A 21,123-nucleotide genomic window follows, 5' to 3' on the forward strand; every position below is an offset into this window, starting at 1 on the left:
CTAAATTGTCAGTTCCATATGCTTAAATATCAGCAACATACCTTGGAACTCCTTAAACAAAAAATGTCCTCCTTTCCTGCATGGGCAGAATCTAAAGATTTACAGGAATTAATGCACTCTGCTGGTCAAGTAACTAAACACACTTTGCACTGAAGTTTTGATGCCCTAGAAGCTTCTTGAAAGGCAGCAGTCACTGGATCTGTCATTAGAAGACATGCATGGCTTAAGGAACAACCTCTGCCAGACCATGTCAAATCAAAATTGTTGGATGCACTTTTGCACAAAGATAACTTATTTGGTACTAAAGCAGAAGAGGTGTTAAAAAAGATGGAAGAAAAGGCAAAATCTATGCAGACTGTTAAAGATTTCTTACAGGTACAGCCCCCTAGGTTCAGCAGGCACTTTCCTTCCAAGCATTGGTCCTTACCTGCACCTAGTAAACAGGGCCAGCCTAGGCTCCGTGGAAACCGACCTCCAAGACAGTAGTCCCATGGGTAGCAGAGATCTAAGCAGTGGATTGCCTCCATGTCAAAACCAGGGGGTTCTAAGCCACCCCCTTATGGTAAAAACTCACAGTGACTCTTCCCCCCTCCCTACCTCGCCTCTGGCCACCATCACATACCCCTAGGAGGAAAACTCTCCTTTTACTCAAGCACCTGGGTCACCATTACCAAGGACCAATGGGTTCTGAACATTGTGACTCAGGGGTACAAATTCTCTTTCCACACCTTTCCAACCCCAAAAGGGTTCCCAGATCTACCACCAAATCAGTGGGCAGAGGCTCAAAAACAAATCCATACCCTGCTCTCCTTGGGAGCAGTAGAACATGTTCCTGCAGAGCAGGTAGACCAAGGCTTCTACTTCAGACTTTTTCTGGTACCCAGAAAAGAGGGCACCTGGTACCCCATTTTTGATCTATCCATTCTAAACACCTTCCTGGTGATCCAAAAATTCAAAATGCTCGCCCTCCAGCAGCTGCTACCCATGCTGTCCAAGGACGCTTGGCTAGTCACCCTGGACCGAAAAGAGGCCTACCTCCCATATTCCCATCAGGGAGTCCTGAAGAAAATATCTTAGCTTCAGGGCAGGATCTCAACACTTTCAGTTCTCTGCACTTCCCTTTGGCTTATCTACTGCTCCCAGAGTTTTCACAAAATGCCTGGCTCCGGCCATTGCTTTTTGCAGACAAAGAAATATTCAAATTTACCCCCTACTTAGACGACTGCCTTATTCAGGCAGACAGCCAGGAAAAGCTGCTCAAAGACCTGGCCTTTGTAAAGAACCTACTAACCTCCTTAGGGTAAACAATCAATGAAAAGAAATCCAAACAGGTACCCAAGAAAAGGATTATCTTCCTGGGAGCAAATCTGAACACAGCATCCCAGATGGCATGCCTGACACCAGAGAAACAAAGTTTCCTATCAGTTTACTTCTCTTAACTGGCCACCAGGGCCCCAGCTTTCTGCAAGGGAAATCTTCCAAGCCCTGGAGTTCATGGCATCTTGCATACTACTCATTCCATATGCCAGAGTGCATATGAGGACACTTAATGGTACCTAAAGACCCTTTGGTGCCAACACTTTCAAAATCTGGAAACTCGTTTTACTTAGTATTCCTTGCCTGAGGGATGAATTTCTTTGGTGGGCAACAGCCTGCTTCCACAACAAGGGTGTGCCCTTCTCACCACACCCCGCCACACAGACCCTCACCACAGACTCCTCAGACTACGCTTGGGGTGCACACCTGGATGACAGGTGCATACAGGGCCAATGGAAGCCCCCAACAACTCCCCCTGCACATCGTTCTAAAAGAGATGATGGCTGTGCAGCAGGCCTTGATAGCTTTCAAACCCCTTCTCTCTCCAGGGGTTCTCCTGATCAAAACAGACTCTACCTTGGATGGGTCCAGTTATCACACAGTAATGTGGTACATCAACAAACAGGGAGAGACTCACTCATCCGCTTTGCAGGCTGACCATGACCCTTTGGTTCACAGCCTCTTCCATGCATCTACACCTGTTAGCACAATACTTGCCAGGCTCTCTCAACTCCCTGGCAGACCAATTAAGCAGAAAAGTGTTGGACCCCCAGGAGTGGCAGCTCAACAGAGACACCTCCTTACTTATAACTCAGAACTGGGGAAACCCGGAGGTCGACCTCTTTGCTTCCCACACCAACCATCAGCTCAGCAAATTCTGCACCAGGGAGCATCACTGCATGGCATGGAAAGTAGATGCCCTGTCCTTCCCCTGGGTAAACCTCTTGTTCTATGCCTTTCCTCCCCTACCTCTTATTCCCAAGGTACTGATCAAAATAAGGGAGGAAAAACCAAGGATCATTCTCATAGCTCCAGACTAGCCCAGACAGCACTGGTACCCCTTGCTGCGCAGCCTGTCCCCACTGCCCCCATGGAATCTTCCTCAGATTCCCAACCTCCTAACCCAGAGGGAAGGGGAATTCATGCACTCCCAATTATAGACACTCAATTTGGCAGCTTGGCTTATAACCTGACACCTGACCAATCTGCCCTCCTCAGTAAACATCTTGTGGATGTTATCTGAGAGGCCAGGCACCCTAGCACCAGAAAGTCTTATGCAGATAAATGGAAAAGGTTCTGCACCTGGATCCAGGCTAAGGGGGCCAATACAGCCCTCCATCCCTCTCATCCTGGATTACTTAGCTGACTTTCTACACAATGGTCTCTCTTTCTCCTCTATAAAAATGCATGCCTCTGCTCATTTTCCCACTGAGCAGCCTCTTTTTTCACACCCTCTGATCAAGCAGTTCCTCAGCGGGGCTAACAACTTGAGGCCCCCCAGAAGGGCACCAGTTTGGGACCTTAACTTTGTCTTGGAAAAGCTCACCTTGCCTCCATTCAAACCAGCTTTTTCTGCAGAGCTAAAATTTCTCTCCTGAAAGACAGCCTTCCTCCTGGCTATCACTTCAGCCCAAAGAGTATCTGTGCTGCAAGCACTCATGGCTGTGGAACCCTTAATCATCTTCCATGCAGACAGGTTATCCCTCCGAACTAATCTATCCTTCATGCCCAAGGTGATATCCAGTGTGGCTCTCAACCAGTCCATCCATTTGACCACCTTCTTTCCTAACCCACAAAACAAAGGGGAAAGAATTCTGCACTCCCTAGATGTGCATAAAGCTCAGATACTATCTGGACAAGACTAAACCCTTCAGAAAATCTGATCAACTGCTGGTTAGCTTTGCTTCATGGACAGAGGGCAAAGCCATTTCCAAACAAACCATTTCCAAATGGATAGCACACTGCATCCATTTCTGCTACAAACAGCATGGAAAGCCTCCCTCCAAGGGGGTCAGGACCCACACCACCAGAGCAACCTCCACCTTTGCAGCATTCCTCAGAGGAGTCCCCACCAGGGACATCCTGGAGGCTGCCACCTGGACATCTGTTCACACCTTCACCAAACATTACCACATGCCTCTTTCTTCTAACTCCAGGGCTGGTTTTGCCTCTGCAGTCTTGCAGGGCATGCTAGCCAGCCCCTACCTTCCTTGACTGCCTCCACCCATATCCTCAGCTTTGGGAATCTACCCAAATGTGATGACTGCAACAGGAAAACACTAAGAATGTAGTACAGTTGTGTACACTTACCATAAATATAGATGTTCGAGTGTCTTCACTGTTGCAGTCCTGGTTTCCCTCCCTCCTTCCCCCTTTTTTCTTTTTGTTACCCTCCTTCCTTGTTGTTCTCCTTTCCTTACAAGGGACATATTGGTATTTTTTTCCACTGGTGGGGTCCTGTTACCAGAGCCTGTCCTCCTATTTTTGGGGGCTCCTGATGGGTTAGGGCAAGAAAAACTGATGTAATGGCATCGGCTGCCTTCCTTCATACCACTGACGACCTGACGTCACTCTTCAAGAAACAGCAACCGACTCAGAAATACTAAGTCTCTGGTATTCAGGCTGGCTGAGGGCTACCCCAGCAGGGATAACCCAAATGTGATGACTACAACAGTGAAGACACTCGAACATCTACATTTATGGTAAGTGTACACAACTGTCCTTTCTTTGCCAGTATGGACCTCTGGTTCTTCACTTGCCTGTCCTAGTTCAGATCTCCCTTGTTGATCAGGCTTTGAAAAAAAAAAAAAAACAGACAGAAAACTCTAATTCCTAGGGCAGTGAGTTTCTGGAGAAGATCCTTAAGATTGTTTCCCCAGTAACTTTCATATGTCATTGTAATTTCGAAACAAAGAATGTCGCTGGACACTGCTGCTCCTTATTAAAACGTTTATTCAGTACAAACAGAGTCAATAAAAATGGTAGGCGCTTTCGGGACTACTCCCTTCCTCAGACAAAATTACACATGCAAACAATACTCCATTTAAAAAACAACTCACCCAATAAAATTCAATAAAAGACCCGCCTATTCTGAAGTGTGGGCCTTATTGGTACTGCTTCATTCAAGCCAGGTGCTCTTGTAGCCATTAATTCAACAATCCACTTTGATTCTGATAATTCAGTTTTATGCTTCAAATCGCCCCCCCTATTGGTAAGCCTAATGTTAACAACAGCCCTAAACAAAAAACTGTGTGTGGGAAACTCTTCTATATGCCTACTGAGTGCATTATGTGGATCTTTATTCCTGATACTTGACATATGTTGAAAGATCCTAGTTTTAAACATTTGATTTGTCTTTCCCACATAAAAACAAGGGCAGTGTTCACATTCTGCCAGGTAAACCAAATCAGTGGTGTTGCACGTTGCCTTACCTTTTAAAATAAACTGCCTACCAGTTATAGGGTGAGTGAATACTGAATTCTTGTTGTTAATATGGCCACAAGCTTTACATCTCCTGCAGGGTACTGTCCCTGCCGAAATTAGGGAGACTGGTCCACTGTTAACTGGAGTTACGATATATACTCAGAGAAGGCTAATCCGCTTTTGAATTTGGGGTTTGAACATCAGAGAGATGGCACCACAGTGCACCAAACACCTATGCCGGTAGACAGAACACTTGATGACTTGATGAGAGACTTGTCATATAAAGTTAATAAACTGCAGCGTCTGCAATGGCAGAATTTCCATTTTGAAGCATGCATAGAGTATGGTATTGTCCCTAGGGGGATGAGAATTCTATGCATGCCATCGCAAGGAGATCGTTATCCAGATCTCTTAGCAAAATGGCAAACATTGAATCTGAGTACGAGTTTCAAGTATATGGAACTTTTAGTTGAACATTTCACCCCAGAAGTTGAGAGCCTTAAGAGAGAGATAACGGAACTTCAACACAGGCTAGAAGGTAACTACACAGATTATAGGAGCACAGAACGCATTAATCAGTTGTATGTTACCTTTATGGCCAGTGATGAAAGAATTAAGAAACAGAAATTGGGCAAAATAAAAAGAGATTACGAAGATTTCTCGAATGGGAATATCTTCATATGGCCCAGGTTTCGAGATACGCCAGCCAATGACAATTCACGTAGAGGGGAGAATATACGTCAACAAGCTAGAGTGAACCAGCAAGTTCGAATGAACCGACGGGCGAGTGCTGTTGAAGAACAGCAAACACGATTGATTGAAACACCATCAAATGCAGAGAAAAATGGATGTGTGAGGGGTGTTATGCCTTCAGTTAAGCTGACATCTGTTACTATGGAACCACAACTAGATGTGTCGACGCATAACCCAGATAAATACGAGGAACCTACAATGATTATTGGTAACACCATTTCCACGCAGTCTTCTGATGCCCAGAATAGAATTCCCGCCATAGCGACTACTTCAGCGGGATTACAGCAAGAGGGTAATACCACAGGAGCTATGGGAGCACGACCGAAGGAGCAGCGGGGAAAGCAACATTTTTTGGAAATGTTGCCCGCCCCCGTGAAAAAGAAGGGGGCATGGAAGAGATCTTCGAGCAAAGATCGAGTGGCGGACAGGAAAAGGAAGTTATTGGACTGACTGACTATAGCTTGTATCATGGTATTGTTTATAATTTATCTAGCTATGTCTTGAATGAAGAAGAATTGATGGTTTTGAACAGAGGGTTAACGTTTATACCCAGTAACAACAGTGTTTTTAATGAGGTTATGATGGATGTCATGCTATTTTGTCGTAATCTAACCTTAAGGATGTTGTATGGTTCACAGAATGATTACAGTTTAACCCTAAAGAAACCTAGTGTTTATGTCCCCCCACTCACGCCCACTATGAACTTGTTTCTTAGAAGCTGTGAGAATGATCTTATAGAGTACTTTAAGCAAGGCAGCTTCAGCAAATTTTATAATTTGACACAGAAGCAGAAGGAAAGTTTGGATAATTTAAGCAAAAATAGGGAAATTATAATAAAGCCAGCAGACAAGGGAGGGGCGGTGGTCGTCCTTGATGCAAATTGGTACAACTGTAGGTTGAAGCAACTTTTATCAGATGAAAAAACATACATATGCATCAATCCCTTGGGAGTGAAAAGAGTGGTTGATAGGGTTCATATAGCTCTGAAAGCCCTACATTTTGACATGAAAATTAATGATGAGGTGCTTGACTTCTTATGGATAGAAAATGCTATAACTCCTATTTTTAAAGCCCTCCCAAAGATACATAAATCTCTGGAGAACCCACCCCTTAGACCGATAGTTTCGGGGAGGGGGTGGGTGACTGAGAACATTTCGATATGGGTGGAACATCATCTTAGACCCTATGTAGATAGTGTGGACAACATATTGAAGGACACGGGAGACTTTTTGAGAAAATTAGGTAATGTTGAGAAAGGCACATACAATAGTACTAAATTGTTGATGGTCACATTAGATGTTAACAATTTATTTACAGTAATAGATAACAGTTATGGCATAGAGAATGTAGGCACCCTCATGTTGGATTCAGGGGCTACAGGTGACAAGATTAGTTTAGTGAAAACATTGTTAGGTTTAGTTTTGGAGAATAATGTTTTTATAGGGGGTGATTCTATGTATAGACAGGCACAGGGGGTGGCCATGGGCACCCCCTGTGCTAACACGTATGCTAACCTTGTACTATCACAATGGGAGAAAGTATTTGTATTGAATAATGAGACTTGGTGAAGTAATTTGAAAATGTATGTACGTTTCGTGGATGACGTTTTTATCTTATGGGATGGGAGTTTAGATACATTGCAACTATTTGTAGACCATCTACATTCCACGACCACATTCTTTAGATTCACCATGAAAGCCTCTACAGAATGTATAGACTTTTTGGATGTGAATATAATACAAGAAGGGGCAGGCTTTAAATCTAAGTTGTTTAAAAAGGAATGTTGGAAAAATAGTTTACTCCCATATGATAGCATGCATCCACGATATACGTACTCTAACATAGTGCAAGGACAGGTCAGTAGGATCTCCAGGATCTGTTTAGATGATGAAGATTTTGAGAAAGAGTTAGTGACACTTAAAGGTTGCCTGCAAGACAGGGGGTATCAGAGCACGAAGGTTAATAAAGTTATTAGTGACAGTAAGGGCTATAGGTGTAATAAATATCGACCTTGGTTAAAACGTACGGGTATAGTTGAAAGTGAATTAAGGGACAGGACTACAACATTTAAAACACCACAGGTGTCTTTCACATATAGTAGTAATATAGGGGACATATGCCATATTGTCAGAAAAAACTGGAATATTTTGACCAGTGATGTGAATTTGCACAATGTAGTAGGACCAGGACCCTGTTTTAGGTATAGACGGAATAAAAACCTTAAAGATATACTATGTGGAGAAAAACCCTTTAACAGTGGACCAGTCTCCCTAATTTCGGCAGGGACAGTACCCTGCAGGAGATGTAAAGCTTGTGGCCATATTAACAACAAGAATTCAGTATTCACTCACCCTGTAACTGGTAGGCAGTTTATTTTAAAAGGTAAGGCAACGTGCAACACCACTGATTTGGTTTACCTGGCAGAATGTGAACACTGCCCTTGTTTTTATGTGGGAAAGACAAATCAAATGTTTAAAACTAGGATCTTTCAACATATGTCAAGTATCAGGAATAAAGATCCACATAATGCACTCAGTAGGCATATAGAAGAGTTTCCACACACAGTTTTTGTTTAGGGCTGTTGTTAACATTAGGCTTACCAATAGGGGGGGCGATTTGAAGCATAAAACTGAATTATCAGAATCAAAGTGGATTGTTGAATTAATGGCTACAAGAGCACCTGACTTGAATGAAGCAGTACCAATAAGGCCCACACTTCAGAATAGGCGGGTCTTTTATTGAATTTTACTTGAATTTTATTGGGTGAGTTGTTTTTTAAATGGAGTATTGTTTGCATGTGTAATTTTGTCTGAGGAAGGGAGTAGTCCCGAAAGCGCTTACCATTTTTATTGACTCTGTTTGTACTGAATAAACGTTTTAATAAGGAGCAGCAGTGTCCAGCGACGTTCTTTGTTTCGTTTTGGCTTTATATCGTAAGCTGGACTTTGGTGCAGCACCTAACTTCTTTGTGCAATGTCATTGTAATTTCAACATTTCTGATGCTGTGAGCAAAGGAAGCAAATATAAGAAAGTTTCTGACCGGAATTATGTGTTTCAGGCTAACATTTTTAATACTATGCTGTAGCAGGGCATTCTAGATGTACCACTCTGGGTTGTTGTCCTTAATAGTTTAGCTTCCCATGCCCTGGTCAAAGACTTCAGCCCATTAATCCATTCTTTCAAGAAGGAACTGCATGACTGAATGAGTACCCTTAAGTTCCAGCATGTAATCTGTTGCATCAGTCTGCTTGGTGTCTTATTGTCTAAGCCTTTGAACAAACAGAGGAAGGAAATGCACACTGATTGCCTTAGAATGCTCTTGTGACACCCCTTGGCTGTCTCCTCCCTCTTCTTTAGCCCTCTCTAGTATCCGAAGAAGTAGAGGAGGCCTTGTCTTAAAAAGAGGGGGGATTCTCAGTAGGCAACATGGGTCTGGAATTTATTGGAGAAAAGAAAAAGAACCAATGTATTGGGAGCAAATAACTAGAGAGGGAAAGGTGATATACCAGAAGAATGCAAAGTTCCTATAATCATGGCTGCACAGGTAAAAATCACACTCTCCAAAGCCAAGAACGCAGCATCCATGGGACCTGACAATATCCCAGGCTGCGTTCTACACGAACTACAGAATGAACTGGCACCCTACCTAAGTACCATGTTCAATCATAGCCTCACCTCAGGCTTTGTACCCATTGAATGGCGCACCACAACAGTTATCCCACTCCACAAAGGGGGAGCCACAACGGACCCCAGGAACTACCACCCCATTAGCCTGACGAGCCTGGTCTGCAAGGCCATGGAACGTATCATCGTGGAACTCATAAACAAAGACATTGGTAATCTCCAAACTCTAGACCCTACTCAGTTTGGATTTGTAAAAGGCAGATCATGTCTCCTAAACCTGATTGACTTCTTTGAAGCAGTCACCAAAGCCATAGATGAGGGTAAAATGGTTCACACAGCTTATCTAGATCTCGCCAAGGCTTTCAACACCATCCCCCACTCTGGAATTATAGATAACCTCACTAAACTAGGTATAAATCCCTATGTCACAAGATGGGTTGCCAGCTGGCTCACGGACAGAACCCACACTATAAAGTAGCGGATTCCAAATCCGACATCAGACCAGTGGCAAGTGGAGTACCACAGGGTTCAGTCCTGGGTCCTCTCCTGTTTGGTATCTACTTCTCTGAAGTGCAGGCCAACACAGAAGGTCTTTGGCTAACAAAGTTTGCAGATGACTGCAAACTAGGAGCCATAATCAAAACTCCTAACGATGTGGAGAAACTACAAAAGGGCCTCACTGAGACAGATACCTGGTGTCAAAGCCATGGCCTGAAGCTCCATGCCAAAAAGTGTATTGTCATCCCCTTTGGTAAAAACTATGTACCCATGAACTACCCCATAGCTGGTAGTCTACTTAATGCCGAAAATGTGATGAGACCTTGGGACACAGGTGGACAGTAGTCTCTCCTTTGATAATCACATCACCACAGTGGTCAGGAAATCTCATCCAGAAAAAAAGAGGTCATTGTTCCCCTCTACTCATCACTCATTAGACCCATTATAGAGTACAACGCCCCTTTTGGTATGTACCTCACGAAACATCTACAACAACTGGAAAGACCACAGAAATACCTCACAAAGAGGATTACCGGCCTCAAACAGATGCCCTATGCAGACCGTCTCAAAAAACTACAGCTTTACTCCATCGCATATCACCTACTCAGGGGTGATCTCTGCCTAACATACAAAGCTATGTCAAACCCAGAGCTGTTGGACATGCTCCACTTAAAGAAATCCCAATCCCTCCAAGCTACACGCTCTAGGGACCTTAACCTTGTCACCACAATAAACAGAACATGCTGGAGGGATAGATTCCTGTCCCAGAGACTTCCCATACTCTGGAACAGACTACCTATCTATGTCAAACAGAGCTCCTCATTAGCACTCTTCAAGAAAAATCTTGATGATTGGATGGGAAATGGGAAATTCACGCCGGGGATCACTTCTGTGGCTCTGCTCGACAGGGGCACAGGAAAATAATTTTCTTGGGTGGCGAAAGCCAGGGTACATTTTTTGGCTAGGCTTGTATGGACCCTAGTGCCGATAGCCTAGTACCTACCTATGAACCTATATAATGTAAAGATGCCAAGAATTTATTTGGACTGCAAGTTAGAGATTGCTTTCCCTATCAAGGATTGATATCAGCGTATAGGCAAATAGAAATATGGGGTCCACAATGAAATACCAGCACTGGCAGAGTTTGTAGTAGAATCTAGAACAGAAGCTGCCATTAAAAAAGGAATAATTAGTGGAGCATATAAAATATTGGATGATATATATAAGCAATTCACAAAGAAGCAATGGGAGGATATATGTATATCTCCCGAATATGCAACAAAATCTAGAAGATTTAGGATTTTTGCTTAAAAATGTTTACATAGATATTTTTATACCCCAAGTAGACTCCAGAGAATTTTTCCTCAGGTGGATAGCAAATGTTGGATGTGTGACTGGGAAGAAAGTGGTAATTGGGAACATATTTTCTGGGAGTGCAGTGAGTTGGCATACTTTAAGGATTCCCTGCGGGATGCACTGTCAGAAATGCTGGGTGGGCAGATTGGCGTGACTAGGGAGATGATTTTTCTGAGCTATGATACAGAATGAGAATTGCCTAGCCGTGGTAAGGCCTTGCTGTCTCTAATTATGGTGGCTGCCAATAAAAGCATTTACTAGAAAATGGAAATCAGAAGCTAAACCAGCTATATTAGAAGTAGTGAATATAGTAACAGAGATAAAACAGCTGGAATTGAAATCTTTCGAAAAAGGTAGGAGCAAACTACATCGGAAAAAAAATGGGAATTGTGGGAACAATGCATACAGGGGGGAAATGAGGTTTAAAAGAAGGCTGGACTTAAATGAGTTTTGTAATATTTGACTGAAAATGATTGGGTAGATTGTAAAATATGTATAATGCCTGCATCTGAGAGTGTGTCAGTATGGTTTGTGATGTAAAATGCTTGCAACTAGGATTGTGTGGGTGTGATTTGTTTTCATTTGTATAAATATATGATTGTTTTATTGTAAGTGATGGTTTAATAAAGATGTTTCTTGCTTAAAAAAGGGGGCAGGAAATGAATAATTTATGTAATATTGCTTACGTTACATTATATATATAGCAATATATGTGAAACATGATGTTTGTTGATTTTAACTTGTTAATAAAGTTTGATTACTTGTATGTAAGTGTGCCTGTGTCACAACTGATAATTCAATAAAGGTGTTTAAAAAAAAAAAGAAAGAGAGAAGGGATTCTAACATCATGCAGCAAGCTTTCCAGGTGACTGACTATGCATAAGAAGTTTGATCTTCGGGTTCACTATAGCTGGGAGAACCATTTCTATCTACAACTAAATTCTCAGTGCAGTCTTGACAGAATAGCTGATAATTTTTAGGTAGTCTTTATAAAGAAGTGAGCAGGTATTCTTTGCAGAGCTCCTGCAACAAACCCAGACTACTCTTCAAACAAGCAGGCCCTGTTTCTCTTTCAGTGGAAGGTAGTTTAGATTTGGTCCTTTTTTTCCCTTGCTCCAATGGGAACATGATAGTTTTGTCCCTTTATGGACCTCTATGACTTAAGTAAGTGCATGCAGAGTATGTTAGATTCCAGATGGTGACACTGCAGGGGGTTGGTTATGCATCGCAGATCTTCCCTTTTTCTTGTAGCCCCAAGAATATGAGATAAGTTTATATTATAAAATGGACAACACCAAATCACATCCCCAGGTAGATACCAAATGTTCCAAAGGGCTACAGTAACATATAAAGTGATCCTGCAGAAATGAGATCTACCTCTTCATGTCATAAAGCCAAATGACATGAGAAAGTGAAGGGAAATTCAGCACCATTGCCTTCCATGCTAACAACCTAGCTCTGCTTAATTTCAAGTTATACCCTTTCATGTTTTGGCACCCAGTGTAGTAAGTAAATGCAGTTGTCAGTTTATTAGCAATCTTTTTCAAACTATAACAGCTTAGAAAATAACAAGCTGGCAAATAGTAACAATAACTATGAGACACTGCTTATCTGAAGTACTGATGTGGGTGATTTCAGAATCAGCATTTTAAATGTGAGCTATACAGTTCAAAGAAATATATTACCAATTAAGTGACTAAAGCTGCCAGAAAGCATTCTACTCAGCAGATATATTGTGAGTGAATGAGATTTTCTATGTTGCAGAGAGGTATATTATACTGCATTATTGTGCAAAAGCTTACACTAATTCACTACAGACTCGTACCATTTTGATTTATTGCTTGCATCTAAGATTGTAGCAACTGTAAGAGATTTAATTGGTAAGTAAAATAAAATTGATGATGTTTGTAGCTGAACATACAGATTCATTCAGAATTCCTGAGTTGTGACTGCAGAAAAAACTTTAAGATATCTAAGCTAAGAAAACTGCTTTTGTTTTATTTTGTTTTTTTTTTTTTCTTTTCCTTTTTCCCCATCATTTTAAAGAATTGTCTTCGTTGATGAACTGGAAGAGTCGGAGAAGTTTTATCAGAACCAGAACCGCTTCCTCAAGTTGCTGTTTGCTGTCTATCACCTGGTAGCTGCACATTCGGATCTAGTGTGCTATTTCATCATTGTTCTCAACAACATGGTGACAGCTTCGGTAATTTCTGTGGTCCTCCCAATCCTCATCTTTCTTTGGGCCATGCTTTCCATTCCCCGTCCAAGTAAACGTTTCTGGATGACCGCCATTGTCTACACAGAGGTACTGTTGCCTAAGCATGTTTGTCCCTTTGCTTGGTTATTCTGTCATTTATTTAGTATGTTACTAATCAAACATTAAGACAAATGGAGTGGAACTACAGTTTTCTGAACATTGCTTTTAGTTAACTGCAATTTAAGTATATTTGATGTAGATAGTAGTATGAAATTAACTATGGCTAAAGAAGTTGTTAGCAGCTGGTAGGGAGCCCAACAGCTGTAACCTCCTAATCACTGAAATCTTAAAAAAATTTATAACTTTTTATAGTGAAGGGCATTTTAGTAGTAATATTTACAACATTGTCTAAATATAACCTATGTTTCCTGGTTGACTTTCCACTATGGCAAAATGACATATGCTGTTAATATTCATGGGCAGAATCTGAGAAGTTATACACAGAGAGTTAACATGACTAAGAACTAGACTTAATGAACTGCCATGAAAACTGTGACCATATTGACATTGCTGGGCACCATGTAGCAGTGCATCTGTAGGAGTTGCATGCTAAGCATGTGCAGTACTGTACTCAGTCATGCAGTCATGAAAGAAAGGCAAAGATAGCACCTCTGGTTGTGCAGGATTTTAGTGACCTCCAGCTTGGCTTTGGTTGGCAGTCTGGGTACCTCTTCCTGCAGCACATGGATTATATACAGATTCCTGGTGATGCCTCAGATGCATGGGTAAGGGGGACAGCAGTAAAATACTTCGCATCATCACAAGACTATCCAGAGTAGCGGCTTTTTCTATATCTAGAACTTTCTTTTCTAGACTTGTTCTTTCAGGATTGGTTGACAGATCCCCCTATCTCTGGTCTGTCCATGCTCTCTAATTAATAAGCTTTTGGAATCGGTATTGGGGTACTGCAACAGTGATTTTAAGGAAGAACATAGTACAGTTGTATAAGAACTTACCATAACAGTAGATGGCCTACTGATCACTGTTGCAATATTACATCCCTTCCCCTGCTCATATATTTAGACCTTTGCTTCTGTGGACTGAGGAAAGACCAGTTTCCTGTTCTCCTCCCCTTCTCTTAACTGTCTTTATTTAGTTTATACTCTTTTCCTCAGGTGTCTTCAGGTCTCTTGGCTCAGATAGTTTGAATGACTTATACTTCTATGTCTGTTTATTTGTCCCTTACCTATGGGCTTAGGTCATACACTGAACAAATGACAATGTAAAAGGTTTTGATTTTGGTAAGCTGGTCAGATGTGAGGTTACATCGGTGAGATTACACACTAATTAAATGTCAATAAATAAACCAGTAGTGAAATACTGCATCAGGAATCAGTAGGACATCTGTTGTAAATTCTTACACAACTGCATTCCATATATTTATGTGGATAGATAGTACATATAGTACTAGCAAAATTTGCCTATACATAAGGGATGAATAAATATTATGTGCAGTTTATCAGTCACACACATGTAGATAAGTGTGTATATGTCAGTTTGCTGCAATAGACAGCTGAAAGGGGAAAGCTAGACACGCTGACATCTCCTAGTGCATAAGAGTTAGAAGTGCATTTCAGTAAATGTGTGGCCTTTTTTGCCTTATTATGCATTCCTGCCTAAAAGTCTTTTATTTCATAGGTTCATAGGTTGGTACTAGGCTATCAGCCCTAGGGCCTATACAAGCCTTGCCATAACAATTCCCTGGCTATTTCTTCCCACACTATTTACTTCCCTGGACCCATGTTGAATACAACTTAGTACTTAGTGATATCACTGTCCTGAAGTACATATTCCTGCTAGTCTGTACTGTAGCAAGTACATTTCAAACAGTGGCAGCAGTTTACAGGTGGCATTTTGCAACTTACTGAACTCTCTTCTCTTTGTGTATATTGTGTGTTTGTGTATCTGTGTCTAATATGTACACATACAGAGGCATACACCTAACATATGCTTATCATGTATATGTGTTTGAGTGTTATGTGATTTGTAGTTGCACTAATTTATTGAGTGTTTAAATGTTGGAAGCATTCTTTGGTGAATTATGTAATGATCAAACTTCAGGAGATCGACCATTATGTAATTCAAGATTTTTCCCGTTCTTCATAGATGTGTAACCAATGAAATCCACCGCCAACCCCACCACCATATAAAAGCTCCTTTTTTGTTTCTTCTTTGTTGATTGCAAATTTAACTTGCTGATTTACATCTGCAATCAGTGTGGTTAGACTATTTAAGATGATGATGAATATAACCACCAGTGAGATTATTCTGTGTTTTGAGCAATCCTGTCAGCAATTAATAATTATTTATATATATAGTGTGTGTGTCTGCATAATGTGCCTGTACTTGTATAAACAAACAAATAAATAAATATATATATATATATATATATATATATATATATATATATGTATGGATTCACTTCATAACACTGATAAACTCAAAACACTGAAAATGAGAAAACTTCGTAATATAGATGACCTAAACACTGAAACTTCAAAACACTGAAAACACATATACAGATACTGAGTTTAAACAACATAAATCATAGCACTTTCCACGAAGTGTAAACAGGGGGGCAAACCCCACGGCACCCCCTATATGGGGGGCTGCACCCCCCCACACACACACACACACACACACACCCTGCTACTTAAATATATCAGCTCCAAGATTGCACTTAGTGTAGTGAAGTGCAATCTTGGAGTTGATATATATATAAGTAGCAGGGGGTGTGAGGGGCTTGCCCCCCACATGGGGTTTGCCGGGGGCACTACTCATGCACTAATACACTTGCCCAACGTTTCCTGGAGTTCATAAATTCCAATGCCCTGGACCAGCTCATTCTTACCCCCACTAGACGTAGCAACATAACATGGGCGACCATTGCTCTACAGCAGTAGTCAGCTCCTCCCTGGTTAGATTCGACCACAAACTAATCGCCTTGGAAATCCCCCCCCCCCCCCCGCAAAGGTAACCACCATGAAAAACTTCTCCAAAGCTAACTTTGGGCTCCTAAAAACAGAGGTGGCTAACTTCACGGCACCCATGCAAATGGAGACTAGTTGAACGACCGCCGAATCATACACAATGCACTGTACAAACATGTACACAAATGCATGGATCTCGCTATACCCAATAGAACCAAGACATTCTACTCCAAAAAAAGGAAGCCAATCTGGTGATCCCCTGCCATAAACAAACTCTACAACAGAAGGAGGAAACTGATGCGGAATAAGGTGAAGTCCCAAGACTGGAAAATCTCCCCTATCAGCCTCAGCAAAAAGTTGAGATCCCTCATCAAATCCTCTAAAGCTAGCTATGAAAACATAATTGCAGCAGATAGTAAAGACCACCACAAGGCCTTCTATAGTTGTATAAAGAATCTCCACAGCAATACCCAGATTTGCTCTGAGCTACTGCACAATGGTACCTCTTATACCCAGCCAACAAATATTGCCAATATACTGGCCGACAGATTCAGTGCCAACTTTACCCCTCCCCCTAAAGGACCAATTATAATACCAGTAGATTCGTGGGCAACCAGTATTACTGCTGCACAGGTTAAAACAACACTGTCCAAGGCCAAGAAAACAGCTTCTGTGGGACCTGACAATATCCCTGGCTGTGTTCTACATGAACTACAGAGTCACCTGTGTGCCCTGTTCAATCACAGCCTCACCTCAGACTTTGTCCCTACTGAGTGGCACACTGCTACAGTCATCCCTCTCCACAAAGGAGGAGGAGAGACTGCAGACTCTAGGAACTATCGCCCCATTAGCCTGACAAGTCTGATATGCAAAACTGTGGAATGTATCATCATGGACCTAATAAACAAGGATATAGGGAATCTCCCAACTCTGGATCCCATGCAGATTGGTTTTAAAAAGGGTAGGTCATGCCTGCTCAACTTCTTTGAGTCAGTCGAGCAGGCATGACCTACCCTTTTTTGAGTCAGTCAGCAGAGGTGTGGATGAAGGCAAGGTGGTTCATACAACCTACCCTCCCACCTGGTTACTGTTGTGTTTTTAAACACTACAGTCTTTCTAGTTGCCTGCCCCTTATGTTAATTTGGCCATATATCTCTTTTCCTCTCTGCTTTTACTGGCTGGTGTGAGTAAACACAAAGTTATCATTTTGTGAAATCACTCCCCTTCAAGTTTTTAAATTTATTTGCCATCCTACTGTATTCCATAGTACCAGAATACAAAAGTGACCACCCCCTTTCAATCTATCTTGCTGTTTTAAAAAATAGTGACTCTCCACTAAAACTTAACTTTTAGACAGGTAAAACTTAAGTTACCTACATTCACATCTAACTCCTCTAGTGCATACTGTAGTGTTTAGGATAAACCTTTTTTTTCATCTTACCTTTAAGCATCTACTGCAAGACTACCAGTTATTGGAGAGCCCACATTCTGCCTCTCAGTAGTCATCTTGGGATTAGTGCTTCTTTCCTCTCCTGGGGGAAGGAATGCAATTACATTATTTCCTGGAGACTGGTGATCACCAGAAAGCTTATTAACTGCTTTATAGGTGACAGCTTGGAATCTGTGCTTATATTCTGATCCTGGTGAGAGTAGGAACAGAGTGCATTGATTCCTGACTCTTTCTGTTTGGAGAGTGAATGTCCGTGCTTAACGTATCTGATTGGTCTGGTTGCTATTCGAGGCATTTACCAAAAAAAAAAGGCTACAAGCCTGCAGACCCGTGCATCATCTAGGACAAGACTGTGAATCACCAAACAGGCTGTGGCCTTCTTCTCTTCTTGGGATTGGTGCTAACATTTTGCTTCTGGTGAGAGAAGAAGCAAAGGAGTATTGTATCCCAACAGAGTGAAGCTGTGCTGAGACCAGCATTAGTAGTAGCCATTCATGTGACTCCCCTCTTTTCATCATTCTTGACAAGCTAATGATTTATTTTTCAGTAAGTACTGCTTGATTTCTTTCTAACTTCAGAATATCTGTCTAAATACTTCATCCTTAAATTTTCATGGTCTACATATTAGTTTCCCCTCAAGTGCTTGGCAGTTCTCTGTACAGACTCAGACACCTTGAGTGACATTTTTCCTGTAAAAGGAGTAAATAAGGAAACAACTCCAGTACTTAGCAATAATGACCATCCCTCTTGGCATGTCTAAAGGTCAGTTTCCTGTGCTTTCTCCTATGAACCTGGTGAACGTGGGCATTGTGAGGCAGTGTAGCAACTGCCTGATGTACACAGACAACCCTCTCCTCTTACCTCCCAACACTCAAACTTGTGAGAGATGCACTTATATATCCAAACTGGAAGCCATGCTCTCTCAAGCCAAGACAGGAATAGCTGGTCAAGAGGAAAAGGTCAACACCTGCAACAGACCACATGCAACACATAGCCCTCCAGAACACCCACCAGCACAGCTCTCACATAAAAACACAAACCATGCACCCACCTTCGCATAGGTTGTCATTAGAAATCTACCCAAACAGCAGAGACCACCAAGGCAGAAATGCACTCAACCACCACAACACAGCACAAACCACAAGACACGTAGCTCACCTACACAGTGTGTTCCTCAACCTAAGCCGCTAAGGCAAAACAGCTTGCCCAATACACTAATCATAGGTGACTTGATAGTGAGGCATGCTGATGTCCCACTCACTACGTTGATTAAGGAGAAGGCAACAGTCAGCTGTCTAATAGGTGCCAGAATCCAACACATAACACATGCACTCAGGTCACTCTACAACAAGTACAAATATGACTTTGTCACTGTCCATGTGGGTGTGAATGACCTGAACCTCCCTAGACTACATGAAAAGAGACATGGAGGAGCCCCCGGATTATGTGGCCCAGGCAGGTATGACCCTAGCCCTGAGCAGCAGCCTACCGTCGCCCAAAATGATACTGCAGTACAAGCAGAAAATGATTGACTTCAACAATTGGCTAAGTTTCAGGTGTCATTCTAAGGGGATCCAGTATCTATCTTCTTGGGATGACATGATTGGCAGATCTCGATGCTTTGCCAGAGATGGCCTGCATCTGCCACCCCTGGGTTTCTGGATACTGGCTAATGCTCTTGCCACATCTATAGTGCCTTTTTTATGTGATTTTCTCAAGACCAAATTACCACCGTAACAGCTATAAATATATATAATCTGAAGGTCATGCTTCTCAATGCTAGAATCAAGATTCACTTGCTTTCGAAGCACTCCTCAAAATGGAGAACATCGACATTTGTGCTGTAACAGAGACCTGGTTTAAAGCAGCAGAAAGCACTCCTGTGCTACCAGGCTATAACTCATTCCACACCTTTTGGCTCCAGAACATGGACCGAAGCTCCAAAGGTGGTGGTGTCTCCATATTCATAAAGGATATGCACACCTCCAGACTAGTAGCCCAGCATATTGCATTTGAGATACTTCAGGTACAACTAACATTGGGTAAGACAGCAATTCAGGTCGTAGCCTGCTATAGGTCCCCAACCATGTCCCAAGACTCTCACTACATGTTCTTAACCACCCTGGAAACTGTTAGGGTCCAACCCAACATGATCATGCTATCTGACTTCAACTACCCCGCCATCAACTGGGAAAACTACTCATGCACCAATACACTGGCCCAACGCTTCCTGGAATTCATCAATTCCAATGCTTGGACCAGCTCATTCTTACCCCCACTAGAGGAAGCAATATCCTTGACCTGGTTATTACTAGCATGGGCAACTGTTGCTCTACACCAATAGTCAATTCCTCCCTGGTCAGATCCAACCACAAACTAATCACCATGGAAATCCACATGTCACCCACACCCCCCGCAAAGGAAACCACCATGAGAAACTTCTCCAAAGCTGACTTTGGGCTCCTAAAAACAGAGGTGGCTAACTTCACGGCGCCCGTGTCAATGGAAAATAGATGCATGACTGCCGAATCATACAACAATGCACTGTATGAACACATACATAAATGCATGGAACTAGCCATACCCAACAGAACCAAGATGCTCTCCTCCAAAAAAAGGAAGCCAATCTGGTGGCCCCCTGCCATTAATAAACTCTACAGTAGAAGGAAGAAACTGTTGCAGAAAAAGGTGAAGTCCCAAGACTGGAAAAAACTCCCTTATTAGCCTCAACAAAATGTTGAAATCCCTCATCAAAACCTCTAAAGCCAGCTATGAAAGCAGAATTGCGGCAGACACTAAAAACAACCACAAAGCCTTCTATAGTTATATCAAGAATCTCCATGGCAATACCCAGGTTTGCTCTGAGTTACGGCACAATGGTACCTCCTGTACTGAGCCAATAGATATTGCCAACATACTGGCTGACAGATTCAATGCCAATTTTACCCTCACCCAAAGGACCAATCACAATACCGGAGGAGTGCCAGGCATTCAGCATTACTGCAGCACAGGTTAAAGCTGCATTGTCCAAGGCCAAGAATACAGCTTCCATGAGACCCGACAATATCCCTGGGTGTGTTCTACATGAACTACAAAGTGAACTGGCACCACATCTGTGTGCCCTGTTCATTCACGGCCTCACCTCAGGCTTTGTCCCTACCGAATAGCGTACTGCTATAGTCATCCCTCTCTATAAAGGGAGAGCGACTACAGACCCTGGGAATTATTGCCCCATTAGCCTAACGAGTCTGATATGTAAGGCTATGGAGCGTATCATCATGGACTTAATTAACAAGGATATAGGGAATCTCCAAACTCTAGATCCCATTCAATTTGGTTTTGTGAAAGGTAGATCATGCCTGCTCAATTTGGTTGACTTCTTTGAGTCAGTCATCAGAGCTGTGGATGAGGGCAAATCTATTCATACAGCCTACCTCGATCTGGCCAAGGCCTTTGATACCATTCCCCACTCAGGAATTATTGATAAACTCACCAAACTGGGCATCAACCCCTAT

General features: G+C 42.3%; 1 protein-coding gene across 1 annotated transcript in view; it reads left to right on the top strand.

Annotated features, from left to right (window-relative positions):
- Positions 1–21,123, top strand: part of PIEZO1 (piezo type mechanosensitive ion channel component 1) — a 3,550,337-nt gene that overhangs the window by 2,848,814 nt on the left and 680,400 nt on the right. Inside the window, exon 35 of the mRNA XM_044081575.1 lies at positions 13,018–13,276. Within this exon, the coding sequence (XP_043937510.1) occupies positions 13,018–13,276 (259 nt within the window). The remainder of the gene's footprint in view (positions 1–13,017; positions 13,277–21,123) is intronic.

This window comes from Protopterus annectens, chromosome 8.part1 (assembly GCF_019279795.1).
Source record: "Protopterus annectens isolate FY-2018-M chromosome 8.part1, PAN1.0, whole genome shotgun sequence".
Classification (NCBI taxonomy): Eukaryota; Metazoa; Chordata; order Ceratodontiformes; family Protopteridae; genus Protopterus; species Protopterus annectens.